The sequence below is a fragment of the Eleutherodactylus coqui genome, chromosome 1 (genome assembly GCF_035609145.1).
Source record: "Eleutherodactylus coqui strain aEleCoq1 chromosome 1, aEleCoq1.hap1, whole genome shotgun sequence".
NCBI lineage: Eukaryota > Metazoa > Chordata > Amphibia > Anura > Eleutherodactylidae > Eleutherodactylus > Eleutherodactylus coqui.
The window spans coordinates 454150757-454165303 of NC_089837.1; the positions used below are offsets into that span (position 1 = coordinate 454150757).

General features: G+C 40.2%; 1 protein-coding gene across 5 annotated transcripts in view; it reads right to left on the reverse strand.

The window, feature by feature from the left end:
* Nucleotides 1–391: 391 nt before the first annotated feature.
* FNDC3A (fibronectin type III domain containing 3A) overlaps nt 392–14547 on the reverse strand; it is a 187750-nt gene continuing 173594 nt past the window's right edge. For 4 of the 5 annotated variants that reach the window (XM_066583972.1, XM_066583979.1, XM_066583986.1 and 1 more), the window contains 6 exons: nt 13615–13764; nt 13232–13515; nt 12685–12897; nt 8603–8769; nt 7004–7131; nt 392–4327 (listed from right to left, as the gene is read on the reverse strand). In XM_066583972.1, coding sequence (XP_066440069.1) covers nt 4013–4327; nt 7004–7131; nt 8603–8769; nt 12685–12897; nt 13232–13515; nt 13615–13764 — 1257 coding nt within the window. In that variant the 3' untranslated portion in view covers nt 392–4012. Of the gene's footprint in view, nt 4328–4512; nt 4685–7003; nt 7132–8602; nt 8770–12684; nt 12898–13231; nt 13516–13614; nt 13765–14547 lie in introns of all 5 variants that reach the window. The other variant, XM_066583994.1, reaches the window with a different exon arrangement.

A 14547-nucleotide genomic window follows, 5' to 3' on the forward strand; every position in this document is an offset into this window, starting at 1 on the left:
GTTTCTTAGGGCACAGCCTGTAGTATAATTTAATTTATGGGGGGGGTTATAGTACAAGAAATTTCTGGGGGTAAAAAGTGTGTGTGTGTGTGTGTGTGTGTGTGTGGGGGGGAACGGACATGCAGCACAGAAAACAAAGACGCAGACTGTCAATTCTTTATTCATTTCTGCAGCGGCCTCTCTCCTCTTTATGGGAAGAGATGGCCACAGTGGAAATGCAGACGGTGCAGCTGCTTCAAAACCCGCGGCTAAATGCCGCAGGTTTTGAAGCTGCGCTTATCTTGCAATTTATTGGTGCGGTCATTCTGTAAGGTTTCTGCGGGATTTCCGCCCTGTGTGAACCCAGCCTTGAAGTAGCGAATCTCACAAATAAAAAAACAACACACGAGGAAAAGAATTATACAACTTTTATTTTCCACAGATGTTATAGAATTTTGCTACATTATTTATGTATATTTCTATGCGATTATACACTTTTTCCTTTTTATGAAGTCTGACATTATACAATTTATGATATGTTTGGTAGTGTACCTATAAGATTTTAAAAAGTTTAGCATTTTTTTCTTTTTTGGAATGTACAGTGTATGAGGTAAAATTAAGGTTAGATTAAAAATTGTTTTGCTTTTTTTTTTTGTCCTTATATTTGCAGAACTCTGCACTGAGACGCAGTGGCGTATACACTATTAAATGACGTTTACTATCAAAAATAGGAATTCATCTTGAATTTTGCTATGAAAAAAACAAGTCACTGTAGATAATCTCTGAGTGACCCTAATTTTAGACATTCAACCGTGTGGAAATTTCTGGGCAAATACACACAAACCTCATTTATACTGGCCGAACATGGCACATACAGAAGGCTCTAGAAAAAAATATATTTATACATCATTTCATGTGAGAACACATTAACTGATACATAAAAAGGTGACAAAGGAAGAGAAAATAACAAAAAAAGGTAAACACACGTCACGATTCATAGGACAGAGCATTGTTACCACTAGAGGACTGAAATTTTCACATCCGTTGTAACAAAACGAAATAAAAATCTACAAAACTTTTTTTTTTTGACACAAACAATTACAATACATGCCCATTACTACTGTAGAAACAGCTCTGGAAAAGATCTTCATAGCACGAATTAGCCGCTTATTTATCTGAGAAGTGCTTATTGTCATTAAAATGCTAATCAAGTCCAACAAAACTAAAACAATAGTGATTCACTACCTCCGGACATAGCGGTAATAAATAAAAAAGGATGAGCATGGGTGAAGAAACAGACAATGTGTGAGCAGTAAGGTTTAGGTTACAGTTCATATAAGCTGGCAGCTCATCGATACCCGCGCACAGAGGTACCCAATATCATACTTCATTCTGGTCATTAGAGAACTTACATACGCAAGCTCACAGAACAGGAGAAAACTGCAAAGTGCTTCTATGCAACATTGACTACATGCAATTAACAATTTGGTACAAATTCAGGACAGACATAACATTAAACATTAGTTATTATCTCCAAGAAATAAAGCAGCTTAAAAAAGGTTTCTGGTGCAAATTACAACATTTTGCCTTTAAGTTTTGGTGAGAGAGGTAACAAAAAGGGATAAGAAACCAAAAAATGGCTACGCTAGAGACGGAGCATGGACGTGAAGAGGGCAGCCACAATGGCAGGACAGCTGTAAGACTAGTAGCGGCCCCTCAACCTATATACTAGTTAGCTAAAAGTGCTCAGACATACCTGAATTTTCGAAGAGCAATCTGAAGTGGTAACCTTCGGCCCTCCGTAGAGTCTAGAAAATGAAGTGCCATAGGGTCCCAGGCAAAGAGGTCTAAGGGGACAGAAGCTGATGTAGTAGGATCTTTCTGCTGGTTAGAACAAGGCTGATCTCAATGGTAGGAGAATATCATTTGGGCTGTCCATGGATGGATAGGGGGACATCTATTTTATCTATAAGGATATTGTTAGTTGTGAGTTTCCTTCTCCTCATAGAAAAATGTTAGCACCAGCTTTACCAAATAGACAACCAGCCAGAGACATTTCAGAAAACTGCACATCATAGAAATGTGGCATACACAAGGTAAAAGTGCCTCAAAAGTCAGGACACCATTTTTGTCTTTTTGTAGAGTAGTTTGATGCAAGACGAACGCCAGCACTTCCAAGCAAAGTTTTGAAAGGACGGAGGCAAAAGCTGCAAGCGTATCAGCTGATGCTGAACAGTAGCCTTACTTTAGAATGTTTCGATCTTATTTTGACCTTCATCATTCATTGGAACAAGTAAATAAAATAAAACCTCATAACTATCCAGATAGTAAGAGACGAAGCACAGTCACCAATAAATACAAAAACGGTGTGAAAGAAAAGCATAAAACATGTAACCAACCAAAACCTAAAACCTCTACACTCTGAAACAACTACCGTGCGCTCTTTTATACATGATTATTAGATTGCTTTGCTTCTGGTTTTCTTTGACTTAATTTTTTTAGATTTCTATCTCATGTCAGTCACTACATAGAAAAAGAATTAACATATGATAGGTCATTAAACATATGACACCACTGGTGTATATTTTCATTTTTCTTGTCCAGATAACTGATGAAGGTGCAGATAAGCCAAAACGGCAAACAGTCTTGGCCTCGGCTAGAAAACCCTTTTACCTTGTGTAAGCCATGTTCCCATTGAATTGGACTACCTATTCGAAGTGCTGACCAATGTCTGAAACTTGATCCATGCTAAAGAGATGCTCTAAAGTGTTTTCATGCATCTTATAAAGAGTATTACTAACACTAGAACGTAGTTGACTGACAAAGCTCTCAGCTCTTTTTTACCCTAGACATTACTTCTATATTCTGCAGTGCGTAAAGAATAAAGTGGACCTGGAATTATTAGTAATATGATCAATCAGATCTACTCAGTAGATACGTGGTTGATGTCTTGGTTTGGCAGCGGTTAATCGACCCACTACAGATGGTGCTTAGATGCAGAAGGAGAGTGGACTGGGGGACGTCAATATGGAGAACTCAGTAATGCATATACTGGATACCCTAGTTATTAGAGAAGCAACAACCTATGAGGTTGTATTGGATACCTCTCCGTTATCTTTCGACAGACCAGTTGACATTAAAGTGTGTCTTTCTAGTCACCACAATGGACTCAACTATCGTATTCCTTGCAAATATCGGCCTAAGGCATCAGCCTGCCACAAATGGACTTTCCCTCATTCTGATCAGCAGAAATAGTCCTTCTACGTGTTTTGTCCAAACAAAGATGCTTCATCCAGTTTAGATAAAAGGGCTTGTGCCTCGCACTAAAGCAAGCAAATGTAAACCTGCTTATCCTCAGAAAGGACAATTCCTATCGCATCTCTACAAGGCATAAGTCTTCGGATCGAGCCTCATTATGTTAATTAAACCAGTTGTGCCATCTGTAATATCTACAATAAATACCTTCTTTTCTCTCCATTATTGATTAATCTGACATACCATTTCTAGAAATTCCAGTTGTATTTACTGCCTGAGTTGAGACAAATTACTGTATTCAGATTAGTTTAATACCCTGCTACCGCCAGCAACGCACCAGGCAGCAAAAAAGGGTAGCTTTAAGACACAGAGGAGGTAGAAGTACAATGAGAAAAACACCCCCACTTTTTCATGTATTTTTTGCAGCACTTAAGGTGACCCTTAAATAAATCTCCGTCATCCTTGCACAAGGTCAATCTTTTAACCATGAAAGATCTGAGGAGCATTGGAAGTGTGTAAACATCACACCAGATGGCATATGAGTCGAGGTCTGTCTGGCTTGTGCCTTCATTACTTAGGACCATACAATAGTACAAGCTTTGTGGCTGACAGAAGTGACAACATGACATGCTACAGTAGTCCTGATGCTGTACTACATGCCACCATGTTTCTTTAAAAGCAAGAGAATTTGGAAAAAACAAAATGTATGTTTTTCTTTAGAAGATGTAAAGTAAAAAAATAAAGTATAGGGATCAGGATAAAGCTAAATGGGCTTCCTTCACTTTATGACAAAGTATTGGATAATGAAGGCAATCAGGATGGAGAATGTAGCAAACAACACAAGGATGACGGCAGCGCACTGCTCATCGCTCAGCGTCCTTGTTGTCCTTGTGGGTTCAGTAATGTCTTTGCTGGTGTTGCTTTGTGACTCGTTCCTGTGTGAGATGAAGAGGACTGTGGCACTGTAAGGACCAGTCAAATCCTGAGGTCCGGCAGCGTCTTGGCACTGGCGAATGGCACATACGCGGAATCGATATTCACAGTTCAAATGGAGGGCTGAGTATCGGTGAGACGTATTGGGTCCCTTATATGCCTGGAAGAGGAAATATGATCTGTCATTACCAGGGCAAAAACTTTGAGGAGACATATAATCAGTTTCAGTGAAACCGTAAAATAGTAGCATAATATAAAACTGTAACTTAATAAAATGTAATATATCATGTAGTTCCAAGTTTAAGCTTCCCGGTAGACATTAGATACAAATATGCGCACCCTTACCTTAGCTCTAATATGGGTTATGACTCCAATTCAATATACTTTTGCAAAATGCTAGTAAGACCCTTGAATCCTGCAACCCACAACACAACCAATGGGTGGTCCTATGCAGAACAGACAGAACATATCTGTATGCACTGGAAGATCCTGATGATTTCCGAAATATCTGTAGATCCTACAATAAAATAACAGGTTCTGCCAACAAAACCTTGGTCTAACCATGCTTTATGCTTAAATGGTTTTTACAGCATTACATAAACACGTTCTTCTGAACACCTGTTCACAGGATATTCACAGGATATTCGCGATATTCCAGCTTCACCTTATTCCCTAAAGTGGAGCTGAGCTACAATCCTTGACACAACCCATCAACACATGTGGACCGGTTCCTGGAAAAATGCAGTTAAGCGTTTTTCTGATTCTAGACAACTCCATGAAATGGACAATCTCCCTGTTTGGCCACTGCCTGAAAACTAAACGTTTGCTAATTGGTTCCTACATGGATTACAGTTGATTACCGAGTCCCAGCTACTGGGCTCTATGATTGGCTTATATAAAGAAACCAATACAGCAAACAAAGTGGAAGTGGAGCGGTGGGTGAGGTTTCCTAGACTTTGAGCCACCCATTTCGCAGGTAGGTGGACACAGCAGCCACTAGTAAAACACTGAGTATAATGTCTACCTGTTCCCGTTTTGGACTGCTGTATTTTATGCATGTATCATCACTTAACAGAGAAAGGCTTCCAAGCCCTTGGATTTCTCTGTTGACTCTATGTCCTCAATAAACTGGTTAGCCAAGCATGTATTAATAGGATTAGTTGTGCAGGAAGTCTTATTAGTGAATTTAATAGAGTCCTGTTTGCGTTGCTAAATTAATATACTTTGCAGTGTTATATTTTTAAAAATGTAATTCAATAATTAGAAAAATCTGTATTTATCTTCAACAGCTTTCTTTCTTGCATCTGACATAAAACTCTGGTAACGTATTAAACCTAATTAAACCAGCACAAAGATGAAGCAATTGTAAGGAAACTATGACGATGTACCACAGAATCAAACCTTGTAAATAGTATCGATCTCCAGAGGGGAAGCGGATACTCATTTGTAGCTTACTTTATACGTTATTTTATAGGATTTGCTTTTCTCATGTTCCGTCTTGTATATGCTAATACAAGATAGCTACAAAGCCAACTTTTCCATCAGTGTTACAAAATAAAAGGCTTCTTAACCCAAAGTTGTATACTTTCTTAAATGGAACTTGTCATTAACTTTCAGCCTCATAAGCTACATTATGGGACTCAAATGGTGATGGAATGGGGAGTCCAGGGTATCCATACAGCCTTGTACTCATAGTCACTCTGTCAGGGGTGCATAATCTGAAGCCCAGGGCCACATGTGGCCTGTGATGCAATTCTTTGTGGCTATCAACCATACAATTACAGACATTCTTGCCGTGTCTGGTGGCTGTTAACGTATTTTCCATGTTGGAGAATAGGAGAGGTGCATATTGTAGAAGCAGCGATAGGCAAATACTAATGGTGCACTGTGTGGCCATTGCTGGGACCCCCATAAATTGGCAGAATAGGGGTCTCCTGATCCTTCTGCGGCACTCTAAAAAGAATAAGATGATATGGCTATGCATGCATGTGGCTAACATAATCATAGTTTACAGGAGTGGTGAAACACTCAGCTCTTTCATTCCTATAAACTGGAATGAAGAGAGCCACATGCTCTTCTGGAGTGAGATTGGAGACTCCCATTCTCCCGATGGGTGGGAGTCCTAGAAGCTGAACCTGCACCTATCAGGCATATACTTTGAAAATGCTATAAAATGTCTAAAATGGAAATACCCCTTTAAGTTTTATTGCCACGCTTAGGATTGCTTCAATAGGACTATGTGGCCCTTGGACCAGAAAGGGTGTGCACCCCTGATCTGTGTCATGCCTCTGCTGTCTCTCTGAAATTTGTCATCCTAATTGACCACAAACAGGAAATCTTGTAAGCAAGGAAATTGTGCAACTCTGGATTGGTGATGAGACTCCAGCCAGGTGAGTAGCTATAGGAGGGGCGGAGGTAACAGTCACCATGGCATAGCTGCAGGACGGGTCCCAAAAATATGTCTGCCATGTGTCTTACAAAATGCTCTTGGTAGGTGGAGGCCCCGTTACAGACTTTGCACTGGGGTCCAGGAGCTTCAAGTCATGCCTTCGATTTCAGAGGCTGCATATTTTCTCTCATGTCCTGTTAAGCCAGCAACTAAATCCAGCTGTCATTGTACATATCAGCATTATTTGTGTAGGGCCATCTGGGAAGAGCTAAGCTGAGCAGGACAAAGTACAATGCTGACTCCAGCCTAGTGGTAAGTCATGGAATGATTCTACCCACAATGCTTCATTAGGGCATCCTGGACCAGTGCTCTATACATTCCTATATTTTAGTCTTACATACTTGTTTTAAATCATTATTATTTGTCTGTTACTACAAAGTGAAATACCTGTTTAAAATCGGAGTCTTTTCCGACCATAATTTGTAGAATGTAGATGATTGAATCGCCCTTCATTGGAGGCAGAGACTCCCAGGTAACTTCACAGATGTGATCATTTATTCGGTCTATCCTTGGAGCTGGTAAGTAAACACAAGCAGGACAAAGCAAGGTTGGTTTTACAGTAAGGAGAGAAACAAATCAATAACACTGTGCAACACAATTTTCGTAACAGGTAAGCAAATAGGCGGCTTACAGTAACTTTAGTGCATTGAAGTCAAATATGATATCAGGTTTTTTTCTGCCACATAAGGTTTTTCAATTATGGGGAATAATATAATCCAATTGCCGTTGTAGTGTTTTTGGTGCAAATATGCCTATACAATTAATCCAGTAGGCTTGCCATTATCCTTGCTTAACAAAAAGAACAAAAGTGATTGTGCAACTATTTTGCATTCACACTATAAGGGTAGGTTTATGTAACATATAGGGTATGTTTCTATGTGGCATAAACACTGCGGATCATTCACCAGTAAGGGAAAATGCAGAAGACCCGTGCCCCTGCAGTGACCTGCGGCTCACCTCCTCCGACATCTTCACTCTGCTCTGCGCCGGCTGGGCACAGGCACAGAGCAGGCGCAGGTAGCCAGAGGCTCGCATAGAAGTAAGACGTGCAAGTTTTCACGTGGTCAAATTGTGGCTGTCTGCATACGACTGCATAAACCAATGCAATCCTATGGCAGCATGCACGGGCAGAAATTCTGTGGGAAATCTCGCCGTGGAATTTCCGCCCGCGTGCATTCACCCTACATTGTAATTAATGAACTGTGTTTTTAAAGGTCATTGATTAGACTAAATAAAAGAATCAAAATCCTAAAACAAAAATACATGTTTAGTATCGCTGTGTCCATCAATGTCCGATCTATCAAAGTAACGCATTATTTCTCCCGCACGGTGAATGGTGTCTGAAAAAAAATATTAAAACCGCCAGAAATGCGCTTTTTTGGTCATTCTATCTCGAAGAAAAAAATGCAATAAAAAGTGATCAAAAAAAGGTATATGTATTCCAAAATAGTACTAACGCAAACGACAGGACGTCCCGCAAGAAATGAGCCCTTGCAAAAAAACTACATAAGTTTGGTATTGTAGTAATCCTACTGACCCACAGAATCATGTCATTTTTGTTGCAGTTTGTGCGCCGCAGAAACCAGATGCACCAAAAGATGGCGGAATTTCAGCTTTTTTTTTCATTTTACTCTACTTAGAACTTTTAAAAAGTGTTTTAGTATATTATATGGTACATTAAATAGTACCATTGGAAAATACAACTCGTCCCGCCTTTATACAGCGACGTTGATGAAAAAATAAAGGAGTTACGATTTTTTTTAAACGAAAAAAATGCTTGGTCACTAAGGGGTTAAATAACTTGAAAAAATGAGTCCTGCTGCTATTATTCAGTTTTACCAGTGTAATCAGTGTGTTTTAATTTTACAGAAACAGATCAATTACTTTCTGTTAAGAACATTTTTGTTGCACAGTATAATCTTTTGGGACATTAAAAAAAAACGCATTTTAAATACTTTCCCTGTATAATTGAACAGTCTTGCTTACCTTTCAGCGCAGGAGGGAGGGACTTGGGGGTTGTGAAAACATATTCTGGGGAGAAGGGACCCTCTCCAGCTTCATTACAGGCCTGAATGCGAAACGTGTATGATGTAGATTCATTTAATCTCTGTACCTTATACGTATGACAAGGCCCTCTGTATAAGGATATAAACCTGCGGGAGAAGAAAAAGAGAAAATGTATCATATGTGCAAACTGGCAGAACTGGTAACTCGCAGCATATGTATGTAGATATATGTTTCAGGAAGACGCAGCGCAGAATTAAGTCCAATTAGGTATGCTACACAACTTATATACACTGTGGGGAAATTTATTAAGACTGGAATTTTGAACTCTGCTCTTAATATATTAGGTGAGTCATGTGCCAGCGGAAATTATATCAGGATACATATGACTCTTCATATATTAGATAGTAACATAGTATGTAAGGTTGAATGAAGACAATGTCCATCTAGTTCAACCTGTTTCAACGTCCTTGTTGATCCAGAGAAAGGCAAAAACCCCAAGAGGCAGAAGCCAATTAGCCCTTTCGGAGGAAAAATTCCTTCCCGACTCCATAATGGGAGTCAGAATAATCCCTGTATCAACCTCTGATAGTTCCTACCTGAATGTAAGACCAAGATAAACAACCCGCTGGTCACCTAATGTTTATATCTTGTGATATCCTTACGCTCTAGAAAGACATCTAGTCCGCTCTTAAACTCCTCTATAGATTTTGCCATCACCACTTCCTCAGGCAGAGAGTTCCACAGTCTCACTGCTCTTACAGTAAAGAATCCTCTTCTGTATTGGTGATGAAACCTGCTTTCTTCTAGACGTAACGGATGCCCTCTTGTTACCGTCGCAGTCCTGGGTATAAACAGATCATGGGAAAGATCCTTGTATTGTCCCCTCATGTATTTATACATAGTTATTTGATCGCCCCTTAACGGTCTTTTTTCCATGCTGAATAATCCTAATTTTGATAACCTCTCTGGGTATTCCAGTCCCTTCATTCCATGTATTAGTTTAGTTGCCCTTCTTTGAACCCCCTCAAGCAATGGAACATCCTTCCTGAGCACCGGTGTCCAGAACTGTACACAGTATTCCCCGTGGGTCCTGACGAGTGCCTTATATAATGGAAGAATAATGTTCTTGTCTCTCGCCCCTATACTTCTTTTAATGCATCCCAAAAGCTTGTTTGCCTTTGCAGCAGCTGACGGGCATTGGTTGCTCCAGTTAAATCTTCAATCCACTAGTACCCTCAGGTCCTTTTTCATGTCAATTTCCCTTACCTCATTCAGTGTATATTGGTGACATCCGTTTTTCCTGCCCCTGTGCATAACCTTACATTTATCAACATTGAACTTCATTTGCCATTTTTCTGCCCAAGTCCCCAGATTATCCAGATCAATTTTTAGCTGCACATTGACCTCTGTTGTATTAATTATATTGCATAATTTTGTGTCATCTGCAAGTATTGATATTTTACTGTGCAGTCCCTCTATCAGGCCATTGATAAATATATTGAACAGAACGGGGCGCAACACTGAACCTTGTGGCCCCCCACTAGCGACGGTGGCCCAATCAGAGTATAAACCATTTATTACAACCCTCTGCATTCTATCTCTGAGGCAGTTCTTTACCCAGATACACACGTTTTCACCCAGTCCGAGCTGCACGATTTTGTATATCAACCTATTATGCAGCAGAGTGTCAAATGCTTTAGAGAAGTCCAGATATACGAGATCAATAGACTCTCGGAGGTTCAGCTTAGAACTTACTTCATCATAGAAGCTGATCAGATTGGTCTGACATGATCGACCACTCATGAATCCATGCTGGTTGAGTTGTTATTCTGTCGTTCTCCTTGATGTATTCTAGCATGGCGTCTCTCAGATACCCCTCAAATATTTTTCCAGTTATTGAAGTGAGACCTACTGGTCTGTAGTTACCAGGCTCTCCTTTGGACCCCTTTTTGTAAATTGGAACTACATTGGCAATGCACCAATCCAATGGCACAACCCCGGTCTTGATAGTATCCATAAATATTAGAAATAATGGCCTAGCTATCACATCACTTAGTTCCCTTAGAACCCTTGGTTGTATTCCATCCGGGCCTGGCGATTTATCGATTTTAATCCTCTTTAACCGGCTCTGCACTTCCTCCTGTGTTAAGTATGTAATATTTTGCGGGGGGGGGGGGGTGGGGGGGGGGTCGTTCTATTCCCCTGCATCTTGTGTGACATTTACTTTTTGTTCGTGAATACACTTGAAAAGAAACTATTTAGTAGGTTTGCCTACTCCCACCATCTTCAATGATTTCTCCTGTATTATTTGTTAAAGGGCCAGTACTCTCAGTACAAATCCTTTTACTGTTAATATAATTGAAGAATAGTTTAGGGTTATTTTTGCGCTCTTTAGCGATCAGTCTTTCTGCTTCCTCCTTTGCAATTTTGATCTTTTACATATTTAGTTTTTTCCCTGTAGGATTTTAGCGCTTCTTCACTGCCTTCTTGCTTTAGTAATTTGAACGCTTTCTTTTTTTCATTTATTGCCTCTCTTACTGTCTTGTCAAGCCACATTGGTTTCCTTCTACTTGTAGTTCTTTTATTCTTAAAGGGTATGAACTGCTCACATGAGGTAATTAGGATGCTTTTAAACTTTTCCCATTTGTTGTCTGTACTGATATTTTTGAGGACGGTGTCCCAATTAATGTTACCGATAGTAGCTCTGAGCTAATCAAAAGTTTAGTTTATTTGTCGCTCCCCGATAAGGTTTCTTATTGAATGACAGCTTGAAATTAATTATATTGTGGTCACTGTTCCCCAAGTGTCCCTCAACCTGCACCCCCACTATTCGGTCTGGTTTGTTCGTTAATACCAAGTCCAGAATGGCCCTCCCTCTCGTTGGTTCCCGCACAAGTTGGGTAAGGTAGTTATCTTTAATTGTTCTCACGAATTTATCACACTTGTGAGATTTGTAGATTTCATTTTCCCATGTTATAGCTAGATAGTTAAAGTCTCCCATGATAATTACTTCGTTGCGGATTGACACCTCTTCTATCTGCCTTAACAGTAAGATTTCAGTTTCTTCTGTTGCTTTTGGTGGTCTATAGAAAATCCGTCAGTATTTTGTTATTTTTTTTCTCCCTGTATTTCTACCCACAGGGACATGTTCATCTCCTGCACCTATATCCCCCCGTAGCCTCGGCATTAAGTATGATTTAACATATAGACATACCCCTCCCCTCTTTCTGGTTTCCACAGTCTTTTCTGAAGAGATTGAAACCTTGTAAATTCATCACCCAATCGCACTTCTCAAGCCATGTTTCTGTTATTCCGACTATATCGAAGTTTTCATCGGTCATTCTTGCTTCAAGCTCACCCACTTTACCGATCAGACTCCTTGCATTCGTTGCACAGCCGTTTCTTCCCCAGTGGAGCAGGCCTTATTGATGAGCCAGATGAAACCTGGCATTGCATTCTACAGCTTGTTGAAGTTGAAAAGTAGCAGGAAATCTTTACAAATGAGTTGCAAGTTTTTCAACTTTATTTTCCTACATGTGTTGTAAACTGTGTTGTAAAATGTGGTGTCGGAACTTGATGAATACGGCATGACCCCAAAGCCATATTTTTCAATGTTTGTATGTAAATGTACTGATATACACTGTAGCATTGTTGTAAAATTGAATTCAATGAATGGCTGAGCACTGCCTGTGATTGGCTGAGCGCTCAGCCAATCAAACACAGCCCTTTCGGGAGGCGGGGATTTTAAATCCCTGCATGCTGAAAGAGCTTCAGTACAGTGACGGGAAGCCAAGCAGCTATACGCGCCGAGCCCCGACAGAGGCCGAGAGGGGAGTAGAATTATATATATACATATACACACACATATATTATATATATATTCATATACGCTGAAGTATGAAGTCCACACCTTATATTTTAATACGATAATCAGCCCAAACTAACCAGATTGCAATAAACACAACAATTATTCTTGTGTAGAAACTTAGCACATGTTATTTTTCTTTTCTAATTGTAGTAATTTTGTCGCACACATGAGATCACAGCGGGTACCTGCTTACCTTTCACTTTTGTCCTCCATCTGAAGGTGATACTGAATGGAGTCCGTTGGGATCGTTCTGGACGTACCATCTCCCCATTTCAGCTTAAGGCTCTGGTGACTATACACAGCACATTCCAGGCGCGGGGGCTCTGGGGGAAGGGGTTTGGTTTTCAATTTTACAGAGTGGCTGAAAGGACCTGCTCCCAGACTGTTTAGGGCTTGAACCCGTATTCTAGTAAATCGAAAACAAACATATACTTTATGTCAGCAGAAGATTAGCAACTATGGACGATCTGTGAATATGTAACCTAAAAGAAAAATGGACTTAACCACAAACACATTAAAACTTTGCACCAGTGTCCATTATTGTACTTTATAAAACTAACCCTGACAAAGCCGCCAGTATCAAGATCTTGCATCAAGTCAATTTTATGATCTTTCTGGGACAATAAAGAAGGCTCAATGAGGACGAAGGTCAAATGTGATTATGGGGTATATTAATGGGATCCTTTCACAAGGTATCCTTGAGAACAGGGGATTAGAACAGAAATTGATTTGTACTATACCTGTATGTGGTATCTGGCTGTAATTGTTCTATAATGTAGCTTAATGACTTTCCAACAGTGATAGTCTGCTTGTCTCCATAGTCTATACTGTAGCCGGTAATCTCTGAGCCGTGGTCACATGGCCTCTCCCACTGTATAGCAAGGCAAGTGGAGGGAGAATAATGTGGACTCTCTGTTTCATCTTCCTTCATTTCCCAGAGGTTTGTCACGGCGGCCGGTACAGAAGCCGGAGTTAAACAAGGGACTACTTCACTGAAAAAGCCTGCACCAGCAACATTCACAGCCTGCAATCATGAGATTAAAGCATAGAAGAGTATTAGAACTAAGACGGGCCTTGTTGGTGGTCTAGATGTTAATAATACTATGATTATATGTAAACTTGCCTGAACCCTGCAGTAGTAGACAATTGCTGGTGAAAGGCCTTTTATCTCGTAAGTAAAGCCAGGTCCACAGTAGCAAATTTGCATGCAGCCTTCCATGCCTCCCCACTCCACCCTGTACTCTGTGACCTCCGCACCATTATTATTGGGGGCCTGTGGAATAAAGATATATTATTCTGCTTTGGAAAAAAGGACAAATCACTTGTACACAAGCAAACTATAAGGATATTTAAACACCAAACGTTTTATCCCATCAAAGCAAATTAAAAAGTACTGGGACTAGTTTTATGAAATTATGCCAATCAGCTGCTCACCAGTCCAATGTATGTTTTCACTGCAGGAAGAAGACAACTCTGTTCCCACTGCAGTGGTCAGGCTTGGTATTAAAGGCATTGAAGTGAAGCAAATGTGAACTTTACCAGCAATACCAAACCTGACCACTGCAGTAGGAAAGGAGCTGTCTTCTTCCTGCAGAAATCGGCTCAGTGCATGAGCACATCAGCCCAGTAAGGCTGAATTAGCAGGGTTCCTGGGTGGCAGGTCCTCACTGATCTACTATTGACAGCTATTCTAAGGGTAGCCTGTCAATAGTTTACAACTAGACAACCCCTTTAAATGATGAGGAAAGAAGGTGTTGGGTCCCGTTATTGCGTTTTTTTAATACAAATAAATCACACCTGCACTACGCTTTTCATTTTCCTGTGTTGTCACTGCAGCAGAAAAAGAGAGTCCCGAATACATGATATAATGGAAGCCAATGGGTACCAGATGAACCCCTATTGCTTCTGCCATGCCAGTCAGCATTTTCCTGGTTGAAATAGCACACGAATTTTGGGATGAATCTGCCGTACGCTGGAGCTTCTGAATGGAGCCCCAATACAGATGTAAACATAGCCTAAGAATTGGTCTTTTTGTCAAAACTCTGCTTGCAGATAT